This window comes from Zingiber officinale, chromosome 4B (assembly GCF_018446385.1).
Source record: "Zingiber officinale cultivar Zhangliang chromosome 4B, Zo_v1.1, whole genome shotgun sequence".
Taxonomy (NCBI): domain Eukaryota; kingdom Viridiplantae; phylum Streptophyta; class Magnoliopsida; order Zingiberales; family Zingiberaceae; genus Zingiber; species Zingiber officinale.
In genome coordinates, this window is record NC_055993.1 from 139947683 (window position 1) to 139966548 (window position 18866).

Below are 18866 nucleotides of genomic sequence, written 5' to 3' on the forward strand. Positions count from 1 at the left end.
CACTCCTTGGGATCCAAGAATAGCCTTCATTCTAAATGACCAATTCTCATAGTTGAGTTTGGTAAGTTGGGGGTATCAGAAAGAAAGGATTTTGGTGTCAATGGCTCTGATACCACTTTGTTGAAAGGTGATGAGATCTCAAAAACTTTCTAGAAAGAGAAGAGGAGTTGTAATATAATAAGTTTGTATTGAAAAAAAAATACTTATCTTGTAATTTCACATTACATGAGTATTTATACTACTCAATAGAAACTCCTATACCATACATTATTAATTAGATACATAAACTTATATACCTAGATACATGAATTACAGGATTCATGTTTCATTTGGTTCATGTACATAAAATATTTATGATTCATATATTCAAGCTTAATTCAAGTTCTAACATAATCGACCTTATGGCTTGATGATGATAACGATGAAGAATTTGCATTCTAACGACCTTCAATCGTTGTAATGGTCATATTGTTTAGTGAATAAGTCTCCAAATTTTCAACTGATGGATCATTTCTTTGGATGGTAAATATTGGCTTTTTAGGAGTACGAGAGATTGCGGTTTCATTTTCAAGCATGAAAACAACTGACGACATTGTCGGTCGGTCACTCGGGCTGTCCTGAACACACAAGAGACCCACATGGATGCTCCTTAATGCTTCATCTAGGTAGCAAGACTGTGTGTTGGAAGAAGGATCTATGAAGTCATTTGCGTTCCTTTCATTCCATAGTTGCCATGCCTGAAAAACACTTAAACAGTATGAGTATGGAAAGATCAAGCATTCTACTTTTCTAAAATTTAAGTATTTGCTTACATAAGCCAAGAGATGGGTGAAGTCGGGCACGAGGTGAAAGCTACTATTTTGTAGGCCGCTCACAATCTCCAAGAGCAATACTCCGAAGCTATAGACATCAGATTTCATAGAAAAGAGTCCTTGCATTGCATATTCAGGAGACATATATCCACTACAAACACATTGGACATCCATTCAATATTACACTTCTCTTTTCGTTAAGTATTTTTCTTGATTTTGAATCATATAATACTTACTAAGTTCCAACCACTCTTTTCGTATTTGCTTCATTTTGGTTCCCTCCGAAGATCCTTGCCATTCCAAAATCAGATATCTTAGGGTTCATATGCTTGTCCAACAAAATATTGCTCACCTTAAGATCACGGTGAACAATCCGTAACCTCGAATCCTGATGAAGATAAACAAGTGCTCGAGCAATTCCTTTGATCACGTTGAACCTCTTCCCCCAATCGAGCTTCGCCTTTTGCACCGGATCTATTCAAATTATTTCATAAACCTTAGATCCATAATCTTAAAGTTGAATTTCACTACCAAAAAGTGCGACGAAACTAACCGAATAGGAAGAAATCCAAACTCTTGTTAGGCATGTATTCATAAGCCAGTAGTTTCTCTTCTCCATGAATGCAATAGCCAAGGAGCTTGACTAGGTTCCTATGCTGCAACCGAGCAATCAAGTTAATCTCATTCTTAAACTCTACTAATCCTTGTCCAGACCCTCTAATTAGTCTTTTAATTGCAATTTCTTGCCCTCCGTGAAGAATGCCCTGAAACAAACAAAAAATCAACTTCTTCAATCATAAAAACTTCAATCTAATTCTCACACTATCAAAGGACAGCCTGATACACAAAATTATCACCAATGTAAAGTCTCCTATAAAGATCTATTATCATACTTTCCAAAAGACCACGTCTTCAGTCTAGTTCTCACTCTATCAAAAGATTTAAAAAGATTGTTTGTACCTTGTAAACTATGCCAAAGCCTCCTTGTCCCAGTTTATTTGAAACAGAGAAGTTGTCAGTGGCAAGAACCAGGCTCTCAAAGTTGATCAATGGAAGCTGTGGAGCTTGATCTGCTGCCTCTCCTTCTGCAACTTCATTAGCACCAGAGAAATTGTTCAGGAACTCTTGAATCGAGTTCGAATCGCGTACTAGTTCTTCGCTCTTTGTTCGCCTGAACACACTTTTTATTTGCTCATCAAACTTCCACGCTGCAAGGGCGCAGGCCAAAGCAGAGGCTGCTGCTGAAATGGACAGCATGAACAGCAGTAACTTCCTTCTGCTCTTGCCGCTTGATGCACCTGATTGAAGATGACAATTCAGTTGCATCAGATACTGCTCGTCGGTCGGTCGGTCGGTTGGCGGTGGCGAAAAGGGCCACAAAGTTTACCTGAATTGAAGTTCATGATCTTCAGATACAAGTCCTCTCCTCCAGTTATCATCTCTGCATCAACAAATCTCCCCGTCCAAACCAAACACCTTGGGACTGTAGCATTCCCGACGTTCAGATCAGCATAAGCAAAGGCTTGACAGGAGCAATTGGTCGAGCACTTAGACCTACACTCGCTCATGTTCATCTTGTTCCTCACGAACACGAACTGGTCGGGCAATTTCATCCCTGCCACTCGGAGGAAGTTGTCCGCCTCACCGCACCAGAGAGAACTCGCCCTCGAGCAACCGCCTGAATGGTCGCCACCGTTCCAAGCGGTCTTCGACCTCGGCTCGAACCCTTCCAAGCACCTGCACGCCGGCACTGTTCCGTTGACGTTGCAGTACGAGAACTGGCCGCAGGATCCGTAAACTTGGCAGCCGATCGGTACAGATGAGAAGGTTTTCCATAGTTTCGATGTGGAATCCCAGCCCAGGAGCTGCAGCTGGCCGGAGTGGTTTAGGGTGTACCTGATATAGGGCGACGAGTCTGATACGGCAATGGTGAGGTTGAATCCGTCTTCGTCTTCTAAGACCGTATAGTAGATCACGGAGTTGGCGTTGGAGCGCGGGGGGTGCCAGCCGGTGAACGCGTAGCCGGACCACACTGAGCTCCGGTAGTAGATCTCTGAGCCTCTCCATGTCATGAACTGAAGGGAAGCGGTCGAGTCGAAGCCGAAGCTGAAGTTCCCCTGCGAGGGGTCGTCGGCGGCCTTCCACGAGGTGAGCCGGGTGTGCGAACGTTCGTGGTGGACGTATCTGAAAATCATGCCGGGCAGAAAGGTGTCCGTTGGGTGATCGAAGCTCTGCCAGAGGACGCTGCCGTTGCCGTCTTGGAGAACTAGGTTCCCGTTTTTTAGTAGCACCGCCTCCGTGGCGGCGCTAAGTGGGTTCGCCGACCAGAAGGTGAAGTTGCTCCCGCGCGAGCCGACGACGCGGAGGCTGCGGTCGTCGACGGAGAAGAGGAGAGTTGCGGGCTGGCCGGTGACAGGGCTCTCCCTGTTGGCGACCCAGATTACGGTCCTCTGGGAGATGTTGTACCAGATGCCGAGGTAGAGGTCGCCGCCGGAACTCCTTGGGGAGAAGAAGCCGAGGACGAAGGCGCCGCTAGTCAAGGTCTCATTGGAAGGCATGAGTTGGCCGGGGGTCAGCCTGTTATCTGAAACGCAGAGAAGAAAATACAGAGAGAAGAGGAGGAGGATTTTAGCGATGGGCGGAGACGTCGCCATTGCCTCTCTCTAGCTCGTTTCTCCGAACAATGAACGGTCTCGCTCGCAGTGGAAGCCTGAAGCAAGCAAACGGTGCTTCCTTCGCGTCGACATTGACCTTGAGCACTTGAGCTGCAGCCTTAGTGGGACCCTGCGTTATTTTAAATATCTCAAATATAACAATTAAATATATTACCAATTAAATATTTATGAACCATATATTCTCAAATTTATAAATTATCTCGTTAATCACATATTTATAAATATCATGATTATTTTATTAATTTGCACTAATTTTATATTTAAATAAAATTAATTATATTTTTAAATTCTTTAATTTAATATATTACGTCAATGATTTATCGGTAAAAAAAATTATCACGGATAACAATAGAGTTAGAAATTGTATAGTCCCCATAAAAAAGGAAAAAAAAACAAAATTTATAGACCGCAAATGCAAGGATGCCTTAATCCTTCATTTATATTGGTGGAATTTGATGGCCCCCACTTGTTAAATAAATGGGGTTCATCAAATCCCACCAATCCACTACACCTCATCTTTTTAATTTTAATTTTTTTTAAAAAAACTAAAAATCATCGATTAAAACTTTTCACATTTCTAATGGAATAGAAATTCTCTAGTCCACAATTCCTGGTCTTTTCTTAATTCTTTCCATAATTTATACATCGAATCGCTGTCAGAATCCGATCAAAATTGACTACGATCTTCCCTAGATTCACCTTTTCACCTAGGTTATAGTTTTGGAACGTGTGAGGAACCATACTTATAACTCGGTCCAAAAGATGCGAGAATCTAGAGCTTTTTGAAGGATCGAAAGATGCGATAGAGGGGGGTGAATATCGCGCGTTAAAAACTTTTTCTTATTTTAAAATATCAATAGTGCAGCAGAAAATAAAATACTCGTTTCAGTTACTTGATTCAGAACTTAGGTTGACTTCTACTCCAATACTCGCAATCTCTTGATCGTACCGTTGGGTAGTCCACTAGAATTCTTCTTTTTGAACACTTTGAAAAGAAGTAATGCGTACAAATGATGAATGTAAAATAGTAACACATTACTATCTTTTGGAAATTAAAGCAATACAAGCTTAAACAAAAAGTATACCAACAATATGTAGAAGATTGAGCTCGGTCGATTGTCCATTCTTGCCTTCAGGGAAATGTTTTGATTAGGCTTCTTTTTCAACTCTGCACATCTAAATTCGTGAAGTTTAAAGGTGGGAAACAGATTTTCTAATGAACTAACTTTGAGATCTTTAGATATATAAAATGAGTCGACTATAGAGGTCAACTCGGGTGTCCTAGGAAATGCATTTAAATCTTGGTTCGTTATATTTTATCCGAAATTCATGAGTCCAATGATGAGATTTTTGATCCTCAAGTGCAGATGTGCAATTGTTTCACTTTCTTCCATCGAGAGGTTCGTAAGTTGGTTCCGGAGCAGGCCTCGTCTCGCGAGCTTTGCTTCGGAAGTTCCTTCATGTAGCTCCAGGAACTTCTCCCAAAGTTCTTTTGCTAATTCGAAATCTCCGATCCAATTTACTTCCTAGGGTGGAAGTACGCTGAGTAGGTGGAACTCAGCTCATCCGTTCGCTTCGAAGTCTACTTGCTCCTTTTTTGTCCATTGGTATTCTTCCTTTTCATTTCCTTGTGGATCTTTAGGAGCTATAAAACTATATTTAATTATCAAAAGAATTTCAAAATTAGTTTTAAAAAATACCTTCGTGTGTTTCTTCCATAACGTGAACATTCCCTCAAATTTCGACGAATAGATGCTCCGTCCGGCCATCGTCTCGGTGCTTCATTCAGTAGTTAATCATTCTGAGACATTCTAGCTCTGATACCAGTTGTTGGTGCAGTGGGGTCAGCAAGAGGGGGTGAATTGCCTATAAGAATAAAATAAACTCCTTCTCGTTCTTTTGATTTGATCAACAACACACTAATAATAAACAGAATAATAAAACTAAATAAAAAGTAAGAGGACAATCTAATTACTTGTTTACAACCTAAGTGGTTGTTAATCAAAGGCGTTGAAGAAAGCTCTACTAGAAAAATTCCTTTATTGAAGGCGGAGTAGCTTCTTACAGACGTTTACAACTCACAGAATGACCAGAAAGTGAATACAAGACTTGTATTTTAGTTATTCTAGCTTCTGGTATCATGACTGTATTTATAGCCCTGATCAGGGTGTCTAAAAGGGTTCCAGACACCTAGACATGGATAAAACTTTATCCCCATCACATCGCATTGTGACAGCGCGTGTTTCGATAAGATTTCAAGTCCGGGCGCCTAAATTGTGAGGCGCCCAGTTGATCCAAGCGCAAGGACCAAGTTAACTTTCTAGTTGACTTTTCAGTCTAGATCTTCCACTCCAGCTCCGCTCGCTTGGGTGATTTCAGTCATCCGGAATAAAGCTCATCCAAACCCAACTCTGGCTTTTTCCTCGAGCAGACTTCCTCCCCGACTTCTCGTCCCTCGAACGTTGCACACATCCTTCTAGTCCATCGATGTACTCTTTCACAGCACCTCGTCCCTCGGATGCACCAAGCCCGTTGGCACCTTTCCCGTGCCACCCTTCTCGCTAGTTACATCTTTCGCTCGACTTCTTATATTCCTAAGTGTTGGGACCTTGACGTTCGCTAGAGGCGGTGAATAGTGTCTCACCCAAAACGTTGCTTCCTACAATTGTTAGTACGCAACAGAATACAAAACAAACTAATAAATAGAAAGATAAACGTAATGACACATTGATTTAACGTGGTTTGAAAATAAAGCTTCTATTCCACGACTGCCCATAATGTGGACGATCTCAATCCGTCGATAGATAACTCCCCGAAAAACCTCCGACTAGCACATGTAGCTCCTTATGGGTGGAGAAACCTCACCATAACTCGTACAAGCACGCTTGGGATGCTAAGGCATTTGGAAGACTATTAATAGGGGTTAACCGCCTCTATTTCGTTAACTTTGCTCAAGCACTCTGAGCTCTATTAAATAGAGCTCGGGAGTAAAATGCAAAGTTTTTTTCCCTCCACCAGTCGACTGGTAAAAGCACCAGTCGAGTAATTCTAAGTGGAATTCGACCATTACAAACTAACAGCTCGATATCAGTTGACTAATAAAAGTATCAATCGATTGCTTCACATGGGTTGAGCGAACAGAGGCATTATGTTCACTACCAGTCGATACATCAGTCGACTGCTACAATAGTGCTACAGTAACTACTACAGTAAAACCCTAAACCTAGGATTTTACCCTGAATATAATCTCTCATGCACTCGTTCTTGTCCGCACAACCTAGACCTAACCTTCTAGCCTCCTCCATCAGCCTCGTGTCTCTTGGATGCCTCCCCATCCTTCACGCCTTATCTTTTGGAGCTTTCATCAGCCTTGTCATTGTTGTCGGGTCTTCCTTTGCCAAGAGGTCGTGCCTCCGGGATTTCATCCATTGTCAAGTCACACTTGGACTTACGTTGTCAATACTATATACTTGGACTTACACCGACAAGACTCATCCTTGGACTTTTCTCCTTTGCCAAGATCACACTTGGACTCTCCTCATTGTACTTGTATCTTGTACACTCACAATGCATATCAAATACAACAATAAACCTAACTTAAACTTTTGCCTAAACATCAAAACTTAGAGTACCCAGATTGCTCCAATACTAAGTTTCTACACACTTATACACAAGAATTAAATACAATATGACCTAATTGAACTTGGTTGATCACATCAAACTACCCTGGGGTACTTACACCATCCACTTAGCGAAATAATCTACCACCATAATTATGAATTTCTTCTAAGCAGGTGCAGTCGGGAAAGGACCTACGATGTTTATTCTCCATTGATCAAAGGGGCAAGAGATTGTCAATGTCTTCAAGAATCTAGTTGGCTAGTGGATAATGTTTGACTCTTTTGACAAGAAGTACAAGCGGTTACTAGTCTAACGGCATTAGCCTGCAGGGTGGACTAGAAGTATCCTGCTAATAATATTTTCTTGGGTCAATGTTCGACCGTCAATATGACTACCACACTAACCTTGATGAACTTATTTACTAGCATTGACCCACGACTTCTTGTGTTGCTAATAAGTAAAGTCATAATGACTCGCTAGGCTCAAGCTTGGAAAGGGAGGGGAGTGTTGAGGATCATGGCCCGGCTAGAAGGGCAGTTGAATAGTCGATCGCCCCAAATTCACTTTCTTCTCTAACACGTTCGTTTAATGTGGTTCGGAGATAAAGCTCCTACTCCATGACATGTCCTTGAGGTGGACGATCCCTCAATTTGTCGATGGATTAGTCGTCAGCAATCTCTAGCTAAATGTACTCCTTCTCGATGAAGCAAACCTCCTACAACATGCTGGGTTGCAAGGTTATAAATAAAGATCCACATTAAAAATACATGGAAAAGATCATAAATTTATAAGAGAAAGATATCTTCATTGGTATGAGATCTTTTGGGTAGAGCCCAAAAATAAAACCATGATGGCTTAGACCTAAAGTGGACAATATCATGTTATTATGAAGATATCTAAATTCCTTTTAGTTTTAACAATTGGTATCAGAGTTCGGACTGCAAAAAGGTGTAACTGCCAATTGTACATAAGAACTATGGTCTATTTGAACCATGTGAGTAGAATAGAATATTGACTTTGAACAAAGTAGGGGCTCCTGTGTTTGAATCATGAGGACCAAACACTAGGTAAGAAGTCCTAGTTGCGGCTAGGAAAGAAAGTCCTAGTAGGTTGGATGGGCCGAGGGGCAAAAAGACTTGGTGGGCCCAGGATCAGACGTGGGAAGTCTGTGGTCTTTCGTTTGAGGGGGGATTGTTAGATTGCAAGGTTTCAAACAAAGTGTTACATTAAAAATACATAGAAAAATCATAGATTTATAAGGGAAATATATTTTCATTGGTATAAGCCCTTTTAGGTAGAGCCCAAAAATAAAAACATGAGGGTTTACGCCTAAAGTAGATAATATCATGCTATTATGGAGATATCTAAATTACTTTTAGTCCTAACACAAAACACCCTTCTTCTTTACTAGATAAAGAATAAGATTAGGAAGAAGAGTTTAGGCTTGGAAGTATGAGGGTAAACACTTAGGAGTATTCAACAAGAATCAATAACTTCCTTCTGTCTCAAGCTTCCTTTAAATAGAGTGGAAAGAGTTGTTCTCGTCAACTCATTTCCTGCGGACTAGTCGACTGACAACACCATCAGTCAACTAATGTTACCATTGGACATAGTCAATGGTACTCAACAGAATCCATGATTCTGTTCAACGGATCTCTACCAGTCGACTGGACTTCACAATCATTGGGCGTAAAAATATTCTATGCCTTTGTGATCCTGGACCAGTCAACCAGCCTTTACATTAGTCAACTGGTTGCTTACATTCACTCACTCTCATTCTATCCGAAGTTGCCCTCAAAACCCTCTTCCTTAGTCTTCATGTCATCCTTTATGTTGCCTTAAAGTCCACTTCCCTCGGCTCCACTCCATTGCTCCTTGTCCGGCAATCCCTCGGATGTACCATCCTTCACCGATCTAAAAGACCCGAGCCATAGGATGAACTTACCAAACTTGGTCGTACCAAGTTTCTCATATATGGTTCACCAAGTCTTGCACGACTAAAACACGCATATCAAACATATATGAAACATAACTTAAACTCTTTGACACACACATCAAAACCATGATTGCACTCATACGGAGTTCTTCCAAGTATTCTTTTAGTTTAACAAAGGCTTTGTCGTAGTCTTTATCCCATTAGAACTTGGTCGCTCAATGAAGTACTTTGAAGAAAGAAAGTGTTGGTGCAATCGACCTCCAAAGTTTTAATGCCCGACAAATATGTTTAAGTATGTTTAATGGAGCTTAGTCTTGGAAAGTCCTAGTTGTAAGCTAGGCAAGGGAAATCTCGGTAGATCGTGGAAGCCAGGTGGATTCGATAGGTCTGAAGACCTTATCACTGGATAGCCGAATACTGAGTCCTAGTTGTAGGCTAGGGAAGGGAAATCTCAGTAGATCGTGGAAGTCAGGTGGATAGGTCTGAACGACCTGATCCCTGGGTAGTTGAATACTGAGTCTTGGTGAGTGAAGTCAGGTGGAGAAAACCTTAGGGGGTGATAACCTTAGGTTCTGGTGAGTGAAGCTAGATGGAGAAAATCCTAGGGGGAGATAACCTTAGGTAACGAGAAGTCTTGGAGGAGTGAACTCCAAGCAAGGTTGATTGGATGGTTTTCGGTCGACCGCGCGCGGTCGACCGAACCAGTGGATCTTGGTGATTCTATGTTTAGTTTTACCATATCATTCTGTATTACTATTATTGATACTGGCTAATGTAGTATTGCAGGAAAGGCCTTAGTGAATCAGATGATCAGACACTGAGCAGAGAAAGTTCAAACAAGTCTGTAGGATCAATGTTTGGCAGGTAAGTTGAGGTAAGCAATTGGAGGAGCGACAGTGAGGTCATGTTCCTAAAAGGAACAACGTAAAGTCGTTGATCCAACTGAAAAAACCGGGAAGGTTTCCAAATTGAGATCAAGACAGTTGAACTGTATATTATTATTACTCATGCATTTATTATTACTGTGTTAATATCTGTTTTGCAAGATTATTGTCTAACACTATTTTGCAAGTTCGGCCTAATCGATTGACCGAACCAGATGATCGGTCGATAGAACAAGGCCAACTCAGAGCAGATATTTGATCAGGCAGAAGGTGTAATCTGTGCTCAGCCACCTTGGGCTTAACCCCAGGCAGCTCTTCAGGAGACCAAGCGAAAACGTCTCTATTATGAATCAAGCATTGGACCAAGTCCGTCTTGACTTCGATAGTCAGGTCGCTTGATATGCGGGTGAGGCTCTCAAAGCGCTCAAGATAGAGCTGGACCTCCTCCCAAGGGATGGGCTCCTCTACTATAGGCAAAGGCTCCTCTTGAATGTCATGGATCCCACCATCCTGAGTTCGCTGAGCCTTGCGAGCCTCCACCTTCACCATGTCAATGTAGCACCTGCGAGAGACCAATTGCTCACCTCTAACTTCCCCAACTTTGTCCCCCACAAGGAATTTGATCTTCTGATGAAAAGTGGAGACTGCCGCCCGGAACTCGTGCAGTGTCAGTCTCCCGAAGATGACGTTGTATGAGGACGACGAATCCACCACTATGAAGGTGCTCCTCTGCATCCTCACCAAAGGCTCAGTACCCAAAGATATAGGTAGCTTGATCTGGCCCATGGGTCATACTTATTGCCAGTAAAATCATACAATATTTTTTTTTAAAGAAATAAAGCTGGCAACGTCACGTCTATACGTTGCTCGCGATCATGGACAAAACATTGATATATATATATATATATATATAAACCTACATTTTAGGTTTATTGAGGATGCCCTCAGTAGGTTTAAAACTTTTGGGACGGTAGGTAATGTGGTAAAAATAAATTTATTTTTTATGTTTATCATTCAGGATGCTCTTACAAATTAAAATTCAAAATATAACCATTTTAATTTTAAATTAAAATGAATTTTTAATCCCATAGTCCATCTTAAGGTTATGTTAAAAAAGGTAAATTATAGAATCAGTATATAGTCAATTGTCAAATGAATAAATAGAAGGTGAGAAAAATAAATGAATAGAAAGTGAGAAGAATTTTTCTCAAAGAACACGTGTCCATTAAAAGTTGATTCATGTCAATAAAATCTATCACTATCTATACACATGTGCCCATGAGTATGGATGGATTCAATGCATTAGTACTGACAATAGGGTAGGAGGAATTTTATAAATTTAAATTTAGTTAAATTTAATTTGAGTTTAATTTATTTAAATATTATTTAGCTCTTCATTTGAGCTTCTTTAATTTTTAAAAAGTTTTTATATTTTGAAATTTATTTGATTCGTTAATGAGTTAGATATTATAAATTTAAATTCCTTTTTAAAAAAAATATTTATTATATCATGATTCAAATTTATTCATTTTAACTAATTTTATTATATATATATAAACTCAGGTGTGCATACAAGAGGGGGACGGTTCCTTGGTTCGCAAAGATTAAATTAATTTATGATCCAACTTTTATATTGATGGAGGACAATGACCTTCCCAGCTATTTTTACCACCATCCGATGTCTATTTACGACTGCCCGAACGCCCTGAACTCTAATCTTTCCATTCACGACTTTTGTGCACTCGTTAGCTCAGCAGTAGGTAAGGATAGCACTTAAAAGGACTGCGAACTGAAGGTGCGAATGATAATTTGTGGTTTATATCTATATATATATATATATATCAGTCATAATGTAGCAGCCATCATCACTGATCAACATGTATCTTTGCCACGCATTTTGATGCTTCAGTCTGAAGATTTCCTGTTGGTCGTCATAAATGGGATCAACCACCAAGTAGAATATAATTGGCCCTTCCTTCCGCTAGTGGATTCGATGGTCAATTTTTGACGGCTAGAATTGTGAGAGCAGTCCTCATACATGTTCCGATTCCACGTGTAATATAGGGGACATAATCGAAGGACTCAAAAGGGGATTTTAATAAAGAAAAAAATAAATAAATTTGAATGTCAATCTGTCATCATGCTTGGCTCAGCTTAACTGATTTGCAACCCTATTGGGGATCATGAGAACTTCAGCCACAACACAATGTCACACACCAACCACGCAAGCAAGAAACCTTCATCTAGCACTCATGGTAAATTGTGTTTCAAGACATTGATCACACCAGAACCAAGACTGTCTAATCTGGAGCTTCTGAACGTATCAGCTCTATCATATGACTCATAGGGGCTCACTTGGAATCATGAAGATTTTAACTCTATTACTCACTTGAAATCATAAATACACATGTAGTCAAACAAAAAAATTTTATGATCAAACTCTACTCTTCCAATATGAAATACGATACATGTAGCCAGCCTCAAATAGTTGACTAATATGGTTTGATCTAGCCGAGCTTGAGCTTGAGCTTGACCTCGACCTCAACCTCGAACAGTTGCGAATAATATGGCTTGATGATTGATGACCATGATGATGAAGAGTTTGCATTCTAACGACCTTCAACAGTTGTGATGGTCATATTGTTTAGTGAATAAGTCTCCAAATTTTCAACCGATGGATCATTTCTTTGGATGGTAAATATTGGCTCTTTAGGTGTATGAGAGATTGCGGTTTCATTTTCGAGCATGAAAACAATTGACGACATTGCTGGTCGGTCGCTCGGGCTGTCCTGAACACACAAGAGACCCACATGGATGCTCCTTAATGCTTCATCTAGGTAGCAAGACTGTGTGTTGGAAGAAGGATCTATGAAGTTCTTTGCATTCCCTTCATTCCATAGTTGCCATGCCTGAAAAACACTTCCAACTTTGTGAGCATGAAAAGATCGAGCATGCTACTTTGCTAAATTTCAATGTTTACTCACATAAGCCAAGAGATTGGGGAAGTCAAGCACGAGGTGAAAGCTACTATTTCGTAGGCCGCTCACAATCTCCAAGAGTAATACTCCGAAACTATAGACATCTGATTTCACAGAAAAAAGTCCTTGCATTGCGTATTCAGGAGACATGTATCCACTGCAACACATTGCATACCCATTCGATATTAAACTTCTTTTTTCGTTGAGTGTTTTTCTTAAGTTCGTGTCACATAATACTTACTAAGTTCCAACAACTCTATTCGTATTTGCTTCATTCTGGTTTCCACCGAAGATCCTTGCCATCCCAAAATCAGATATCTTAGGGTTCATATCCTTGTCCAACAAAATATTGCTCGTCTTAAGATCACGGTGAACAATTCGTAATCTCGAATCCTGATGAAGATAAAGAAGTGCCCGAGCAATTCCTTTGATTATGTTGAACCTCTTCCCCCAATCGAGCTTCGTCTTTAGCACCAGATCTATTCAAATTACCTCGTAAAGCCTAAATCCACAATCATAAAGTTGAATTTCACTACCAAAAAAGTGCGAGGAAACTAACCGAATAGGAAGAAGTCCAAACTCTTATTGGGCATGTATTCATAAGCAAGTAGTTTCTCTTCTCCATGAATGCAATAGCCAAGGAGCCTGACTAGGTTCCTATGCTGCAACCTAGCAATCAAGTTAATCTCATTCTTAAACTCTACTAGTCCTTGTCCAGATCCTCTAATTAGTCTTTTAATTGCAATTTCTTGCCCTCCTTGAAGAATGCCCTGAAACAAGAAAAAAATCAACTTCTTCAACCATAAAAACTTCAATCTAATTCTGGGGCAGCCAGGTACACGAAACTCTTACCAATGTTTCTGTGACTAACCCGTAACTTACAGATTGCACGGCAGCAACTTTATCGCTGCGCCAAAGCTCCCCTTAAATCTAATTCTCACTCTATCAAAAGACTTAAAAGATTGTTTGTACCTTGTAAACTATGCCAAAGCCTCCTTGTCCCAGTTTATTTGAAACAGAGAAGTTGTCAGTGGCAAGAACCAGGCTCTCAAAGTTGATCAATGGAAGCTCTGGAGCTTGGTCTGCTGCCTCCCCTTCCGCAACTTCTTTAGCGCCATAGAAATTGTCCAGGAACTCTCGACTCGAGCTTGAATCGCGTACTAGTTCTTCGCTCTTTGCTCGCTTGAACACACCTCTGATTTGCTCATCAAACATCCACAATGCAAGGGCGCAGGCCAAAACAGAGGCTGCTGCTGAAATGGACAGCACAAGCAGCAGTTTCTTCCTCCTGCTGCTGCTGCTCTTGCCGCTTGATGCACCTGATTAAAGATGACAATTCAGTTGCATCTTTGCGAGAAGCTAAACGATAGATAGATCGAAAAGAGGTATAAAGTTCACCTGAATTGAAGTTCATGAGCTTCAGATACAAGTCCTCTCCTCCAATACTTAGCATCTCAGCATCAACAAAACTCCTTGTCCAAACCAAACACCTTGGAGTTGTAGAATTCCCCACGTTCAGATCAGCATAAGCAAAGGCTTGACAGGAGCAATTGGTCGAGCACTCAGACCTACACTCGCTCATGTTCTTCTTGTTCCTCACGAGCACGAACTGGTCCGGTAACTTCATCCCTGCCACTCGGAGGAAGCTGTCCCCCTCGTCGCACAGGAGAGCTCTCTCCCTCGAGCAACCGCCTGAATGGTCGCCGCCGCTCCAAGCGGTCTTCGACCTCGGCTCGAACCCTTCCAAGCACTTGCACCCCGGCACTGTTCCGTTGGCGTCGCAGTATGCGAACTGGCCGCAGGATCCGTAAACTTGGCAACCGATCGGTGCGGATGCGAAGGTTTGCCATAGTTTCGATGCGGAGTCCCAGCTCAGGAGCTGCAGCTGGCCGGAGTGGTTTAGGGTGTACCTGGTGTAGGGCGACGAGTCCGATACGCTAATGGTGAGGAGGAATCCGTCTTCGTCTGCTAAGATCGTCAAGTAGATCACGGAGTTGGAGCTCGGGCCGCGCGAACCGGTGAACACGTTGCCGCTCCACACTTGGCTCCGGTAGTAGATCTCTGAGCCTCTCCATGTCATGAGCTGAAGGGAAGTGGTCGAGTCGACGCCGAAGGTGAAGTTCCCCGGCGAGGGGTCGTCGGCGGCCTTCCACGAGGTGAACCGGGTGTGCGAGCGGTCGCCGTAGGCGTATCGGAGGCTCATGCCGGGCAGAAAGGTGTCCGTTGGGTGCTCGAAGCTCTGCCAGAGGACGCCGCCTTCGCCGTCTCGGAGAACTAGGTTCCCGGTGTTGAGTAGCACGGCCGCCGCGGCGGCTCCTGGTGGGTTGGCCGACCAGAAGGTGAAGTTTCTCCCGCGCGAGCCGACGACGCGGAGGCTGCGGTCGTCGGAGAAGAGGAGTGCCGCGGGCTGGCCGGTGACGGGGCTCTCCCTGTTGGCGACCCAGATTACGGTCCTCTGGGGGATGTTGTACCAGACGCCGAGGTAGAGGTCCCCAGCGGTGCTCCTCGGGGAGAAGAAGCCGAGGACGAAGGTGCCGCCGTCGGAGGTCAAGGTCTCATTGGAAGGCATGAGCTGGCCGGGAGTCAGCCTGTCATATGAAAAGCAGAGGAGCAAATGCAGAGAGGAAAGGAGGAGGATTTCGGCGATGGGCAGAGACTTCGCCATTGCCTTTCTTCGATTGCGTCTGTCTTTCAGTGTAAATGACTGAAGCAAACAAACGGTCCTTCCTTTCCTTTGCGTTGACGTCTTTTGCGTTGACGTTGACCTTAAACAGCCTTAGTGGAACCATGCGTTGTCTTCTTCTAAAGAGGCAAAGGAGAAATGGGGCACGTATCTGTCATCTCGGACAAGGTTAGATGGCTAAAATTAATCGCGATCCACCGGACGATGAAGATGCATTGGACGTAATTTTGGGAAGTTGCATTTGTTTTTATAAAAATATGATTCAGCTCATTTAAATTAATCTCAAACTCATTTTAAAAAATTAAATCATATTAACCATTTAATTCATTTTAAATTTGACTATCAAATAAATTTGAATGTCAAAAATTTAATTAGACTTAATTCATTTAGACCATCTCCAACCCATAAAATATGAGTATATTTTTAATAATATTATTATTTATTTATTTGTAAATGATAATAATATGATTTTTGTAATCTATTTTATTTAATAAATATATTTAAAAATTTTAATATTATTTTTTAAAAATAGTAAAATTATTTTTTTAAAGTAAGATTAATAATAATAATAATTTTAATATGTTAAAACCTATTAAAAATAGATTTATTTAATATGATATAATTTTAAAATTATTGAGTGTGATTGTGGGATGAGTGTTAATATTAAAAGAAATATGGATGAAAGAGATACGTTGTTATAATAAATATATGGTAGTGGACCCCATACTTTTTGATGTGGTGATGGATGTTACAATGGAAGTGAGTTGTGGAGACTCTAACACCATATTTGGTATAGTTTTCATATTAAAACAATCTAATTTCAACACCAAATATCACACCAAAAAGTAATATTATCTAAAATATTCTATTTTTCTTATTCATAATTTAATTACCAATATACATTTTAATTTATTAACATTTTAAATGATAATTATTATATTTAAAATTAATACTTGATTGATATTTGTTAGGCTAAATTTTATAAAATTTTATATCCAACTTATATATTTATATATATAAAATGTTCATTTAAAATTTTTATTGCATAATTGTTCCGATATAAATATATTTTAAAAAATTATAAAATCACATATAAGTAAGATAAAATATTTTTTTTGTTTTTTATTTAAAATAAATAATGGTACTTAATTAAAATACAATATTAAAGATTTTAATTTTTAAAATTACTATATTATTAACATAAATGCTCAATTAATACATTTTGAAAGGTAATATGAGTTTTTTTATTTTGATTTATTTGTATTGAGCTAGAAACTCTTCAAATAAAGTACTATCATCTATTATTAGCTCAACATTTGGAGTTAACACTCAAAGTATTTCCCGATTGGGTGCATTTAAAATTTATTAGTAATTTCCTTTATTACTTTTAAAATATATAAATAGGAAATTTTATATAAACATCTTAAATTAATGATATTAGAAAATATTTTTTTATCTTCGGGCTATGATTTTGAATATTTGTCAGTTTAGAATATGTAAAAGCGGTCAGATAGGTCAACTCATAGTGAGGTGGGTTAGCTTGTAGCAAGTTAATTATTTAGTGGGATAGGGCCAGTCAATCCGTCAACTTTGTAGATTAAGAAATTTCTAACCTAATACAATCCAAGGCGGGTTACGAGTTTGATGGACCAATACGGGAGCCCATCAAATTTTTTTAAAAAATATTTTATATCTTCAACGTTTTACTTAGGAAAGATTTATCAATTAAATATATCCATAAACATGTATTTTAAATATAAATAGACACAAACAAGTGGATGAAAACTACAATTTTTATTTTAAAATTATAACAAAGACAAATAATAAATTAGCTTATATGTGTTTCTCAATCTGTGGGTAGGGGTGAGTATTCGATTAAAACCGAACCGAACCGAACTAAACCGATTTGTTTCAAACAAATCGAACCGAACCAATTTTTGATAAAAACCGAATCGAATTTTCAATAAAACCGAATAAACCAATTTTTTCTAAAAATTTGGTTCGATCTAAAATTTATTGTGTAAAAAACCGATTTGGTTCAAAAATTCGGTCTATTCGGTTTAACCGAATAAAAAAATTCAAAACTGAATCCGAACCGAATTAACCGATTTTTTGGAGAAAAAAACCGAATTTCTGAATAAATCGAACCGAATTTTTAAATTCGGTCGATTTAGTCGATTTATTCGGTTTAACCGAACTTTTGCTCACCCCTATCTGCGGGCCAATTCAAATCCATCGTGAGCTGACCCATGTGGGTCACGGGCTTAGACGGGTCGATTCACGATGGATTTAGATTGATAAAATTTTAATTTAACCTATTTAAATTATTTAACGAGACGGATCAATCCAACGGATTTAACCAAAATTGACTGCAAGCATACCTAGGGAATACTTTGAGATTAGCTGATCTGCTCGATGATATGCCGCGTGGATAACGATTTAAGAGAAACGGTTGACGTACAACGTGTTTTTTTTAATTGGTTGCGACTGGAAAATTTTGAATTGACTCATTTTCGCGGTAGTTTGTTAAATAGCTGTGAAGGAATATAGACTTTTCGACCAAATATTTGTCGTATTGTCAAAAGTACCCGCTGGCTTCTAATTTTAGCGCCCTTTCAATTTGTCATTAAAGTTTTGGGTGTAATTAATTGGAAATAAATAAGCATTGAATTCACATGACATTCAATGGACGTCGTATGTCTGCCAAGTCATATGAGGCAAAAAAAAAAAATTGTATATTTTCATTAAACATCTATTTCTTCATTATTAGAAATTTAAATTTCTTGAGTAAATTTATAATGAGAGATTTTCTTATAAACTAAGAGAGTTTTACTTCGGCGCCCTAAGAAATTAAAATCCAAAATATAACCATTTTAATTTTGGCCATTAATTATAAACTACAATTCCAATTTCTAAATAAAGAAGATTTTTTTTTTACTTGGCCTCGGGTAGTTTCCATACAAATAGGGTTATAATTGAGTCCAACTTTGTTTTGTTCAATTAATAAGATAGTCACACTAAAATAGCCGTTTAAGATTAATTTGATTGTTTTTTATTATAGTAAAAAAGTGATTATGTCATTCTAAGTCTTCCTTCTTTCATTGTCTATATATCGCCCGATTATATAACAAGATTAATTTATAGTCGATCGTCAAGTGACTAAGCGATGGAAGAAATTTTGTTCGAGAATATATTGTTGGAACCCCAAGGTTATTTTGGTGTGATCAACAAGTTAAATTAGGCCCTGTGTTGTTCTAACCTTGTGTCTAAGTGTGCA

General features: G+C 39.6%; 2 protein-coding genes across 2 annotated transcripts; both read right to left on the reverse strand.

Annotated features, from left to right (window-relative positions):
- Positions 1-258: 258 nt before the first annotated feature.
- On the reverse strand, positions 259-3534 carry LOC121977148 (G-type lectin S-receptor-like serine/threonine-protein kinase B120). The gene is made up of 6 exons (XM_042529700.1): positions 2200-3534; positions 1773-2110; positions 1366-1576; positions 1049-1286; positions 813-963; positions 259-737 (listed from the first exon to the last, which is right to left on the reverse strand). The coding sequence occupies exons 1-6, from the start codon at positions 3464-3466 to the stop codon at positions 438-440; spliced, it is 2505 nt and encodes an 834-aa protein (XP_042385634.1). The 5' UTR covers positions 3467-3534; the 3' UTR covers positions 259-437.
- An 8749-nt stretch (positions 3535-12283) lies between these two features.
- LOC121977149 (G-type lectin S-receptor-like serine/threonine-protein kinase B120) lies at positions 12284-15601 on the reverse strand. The gene is made up of 6 exons (XM_042529701.1): positions 14305-15601; positions 13879-14225; positions 13466-13676; positions 13148-13385; positions 12913-13063; positions 12284-12837 (listed from the first exon to the last, which is right to left on the reverse strand). Exons 1-6 carry the CDS (start codon positions 15569-15571, stop codon positions 12538-12540), a joined length of 2514 nt encoding a protein of 837 aa, XP_042385635.1. The 5' UTR covers positions 15572-15601; the 3' UTR covers positions 12284-12537.
- Positions 15602-18866: the final 3265 nt, after the last annotated feature.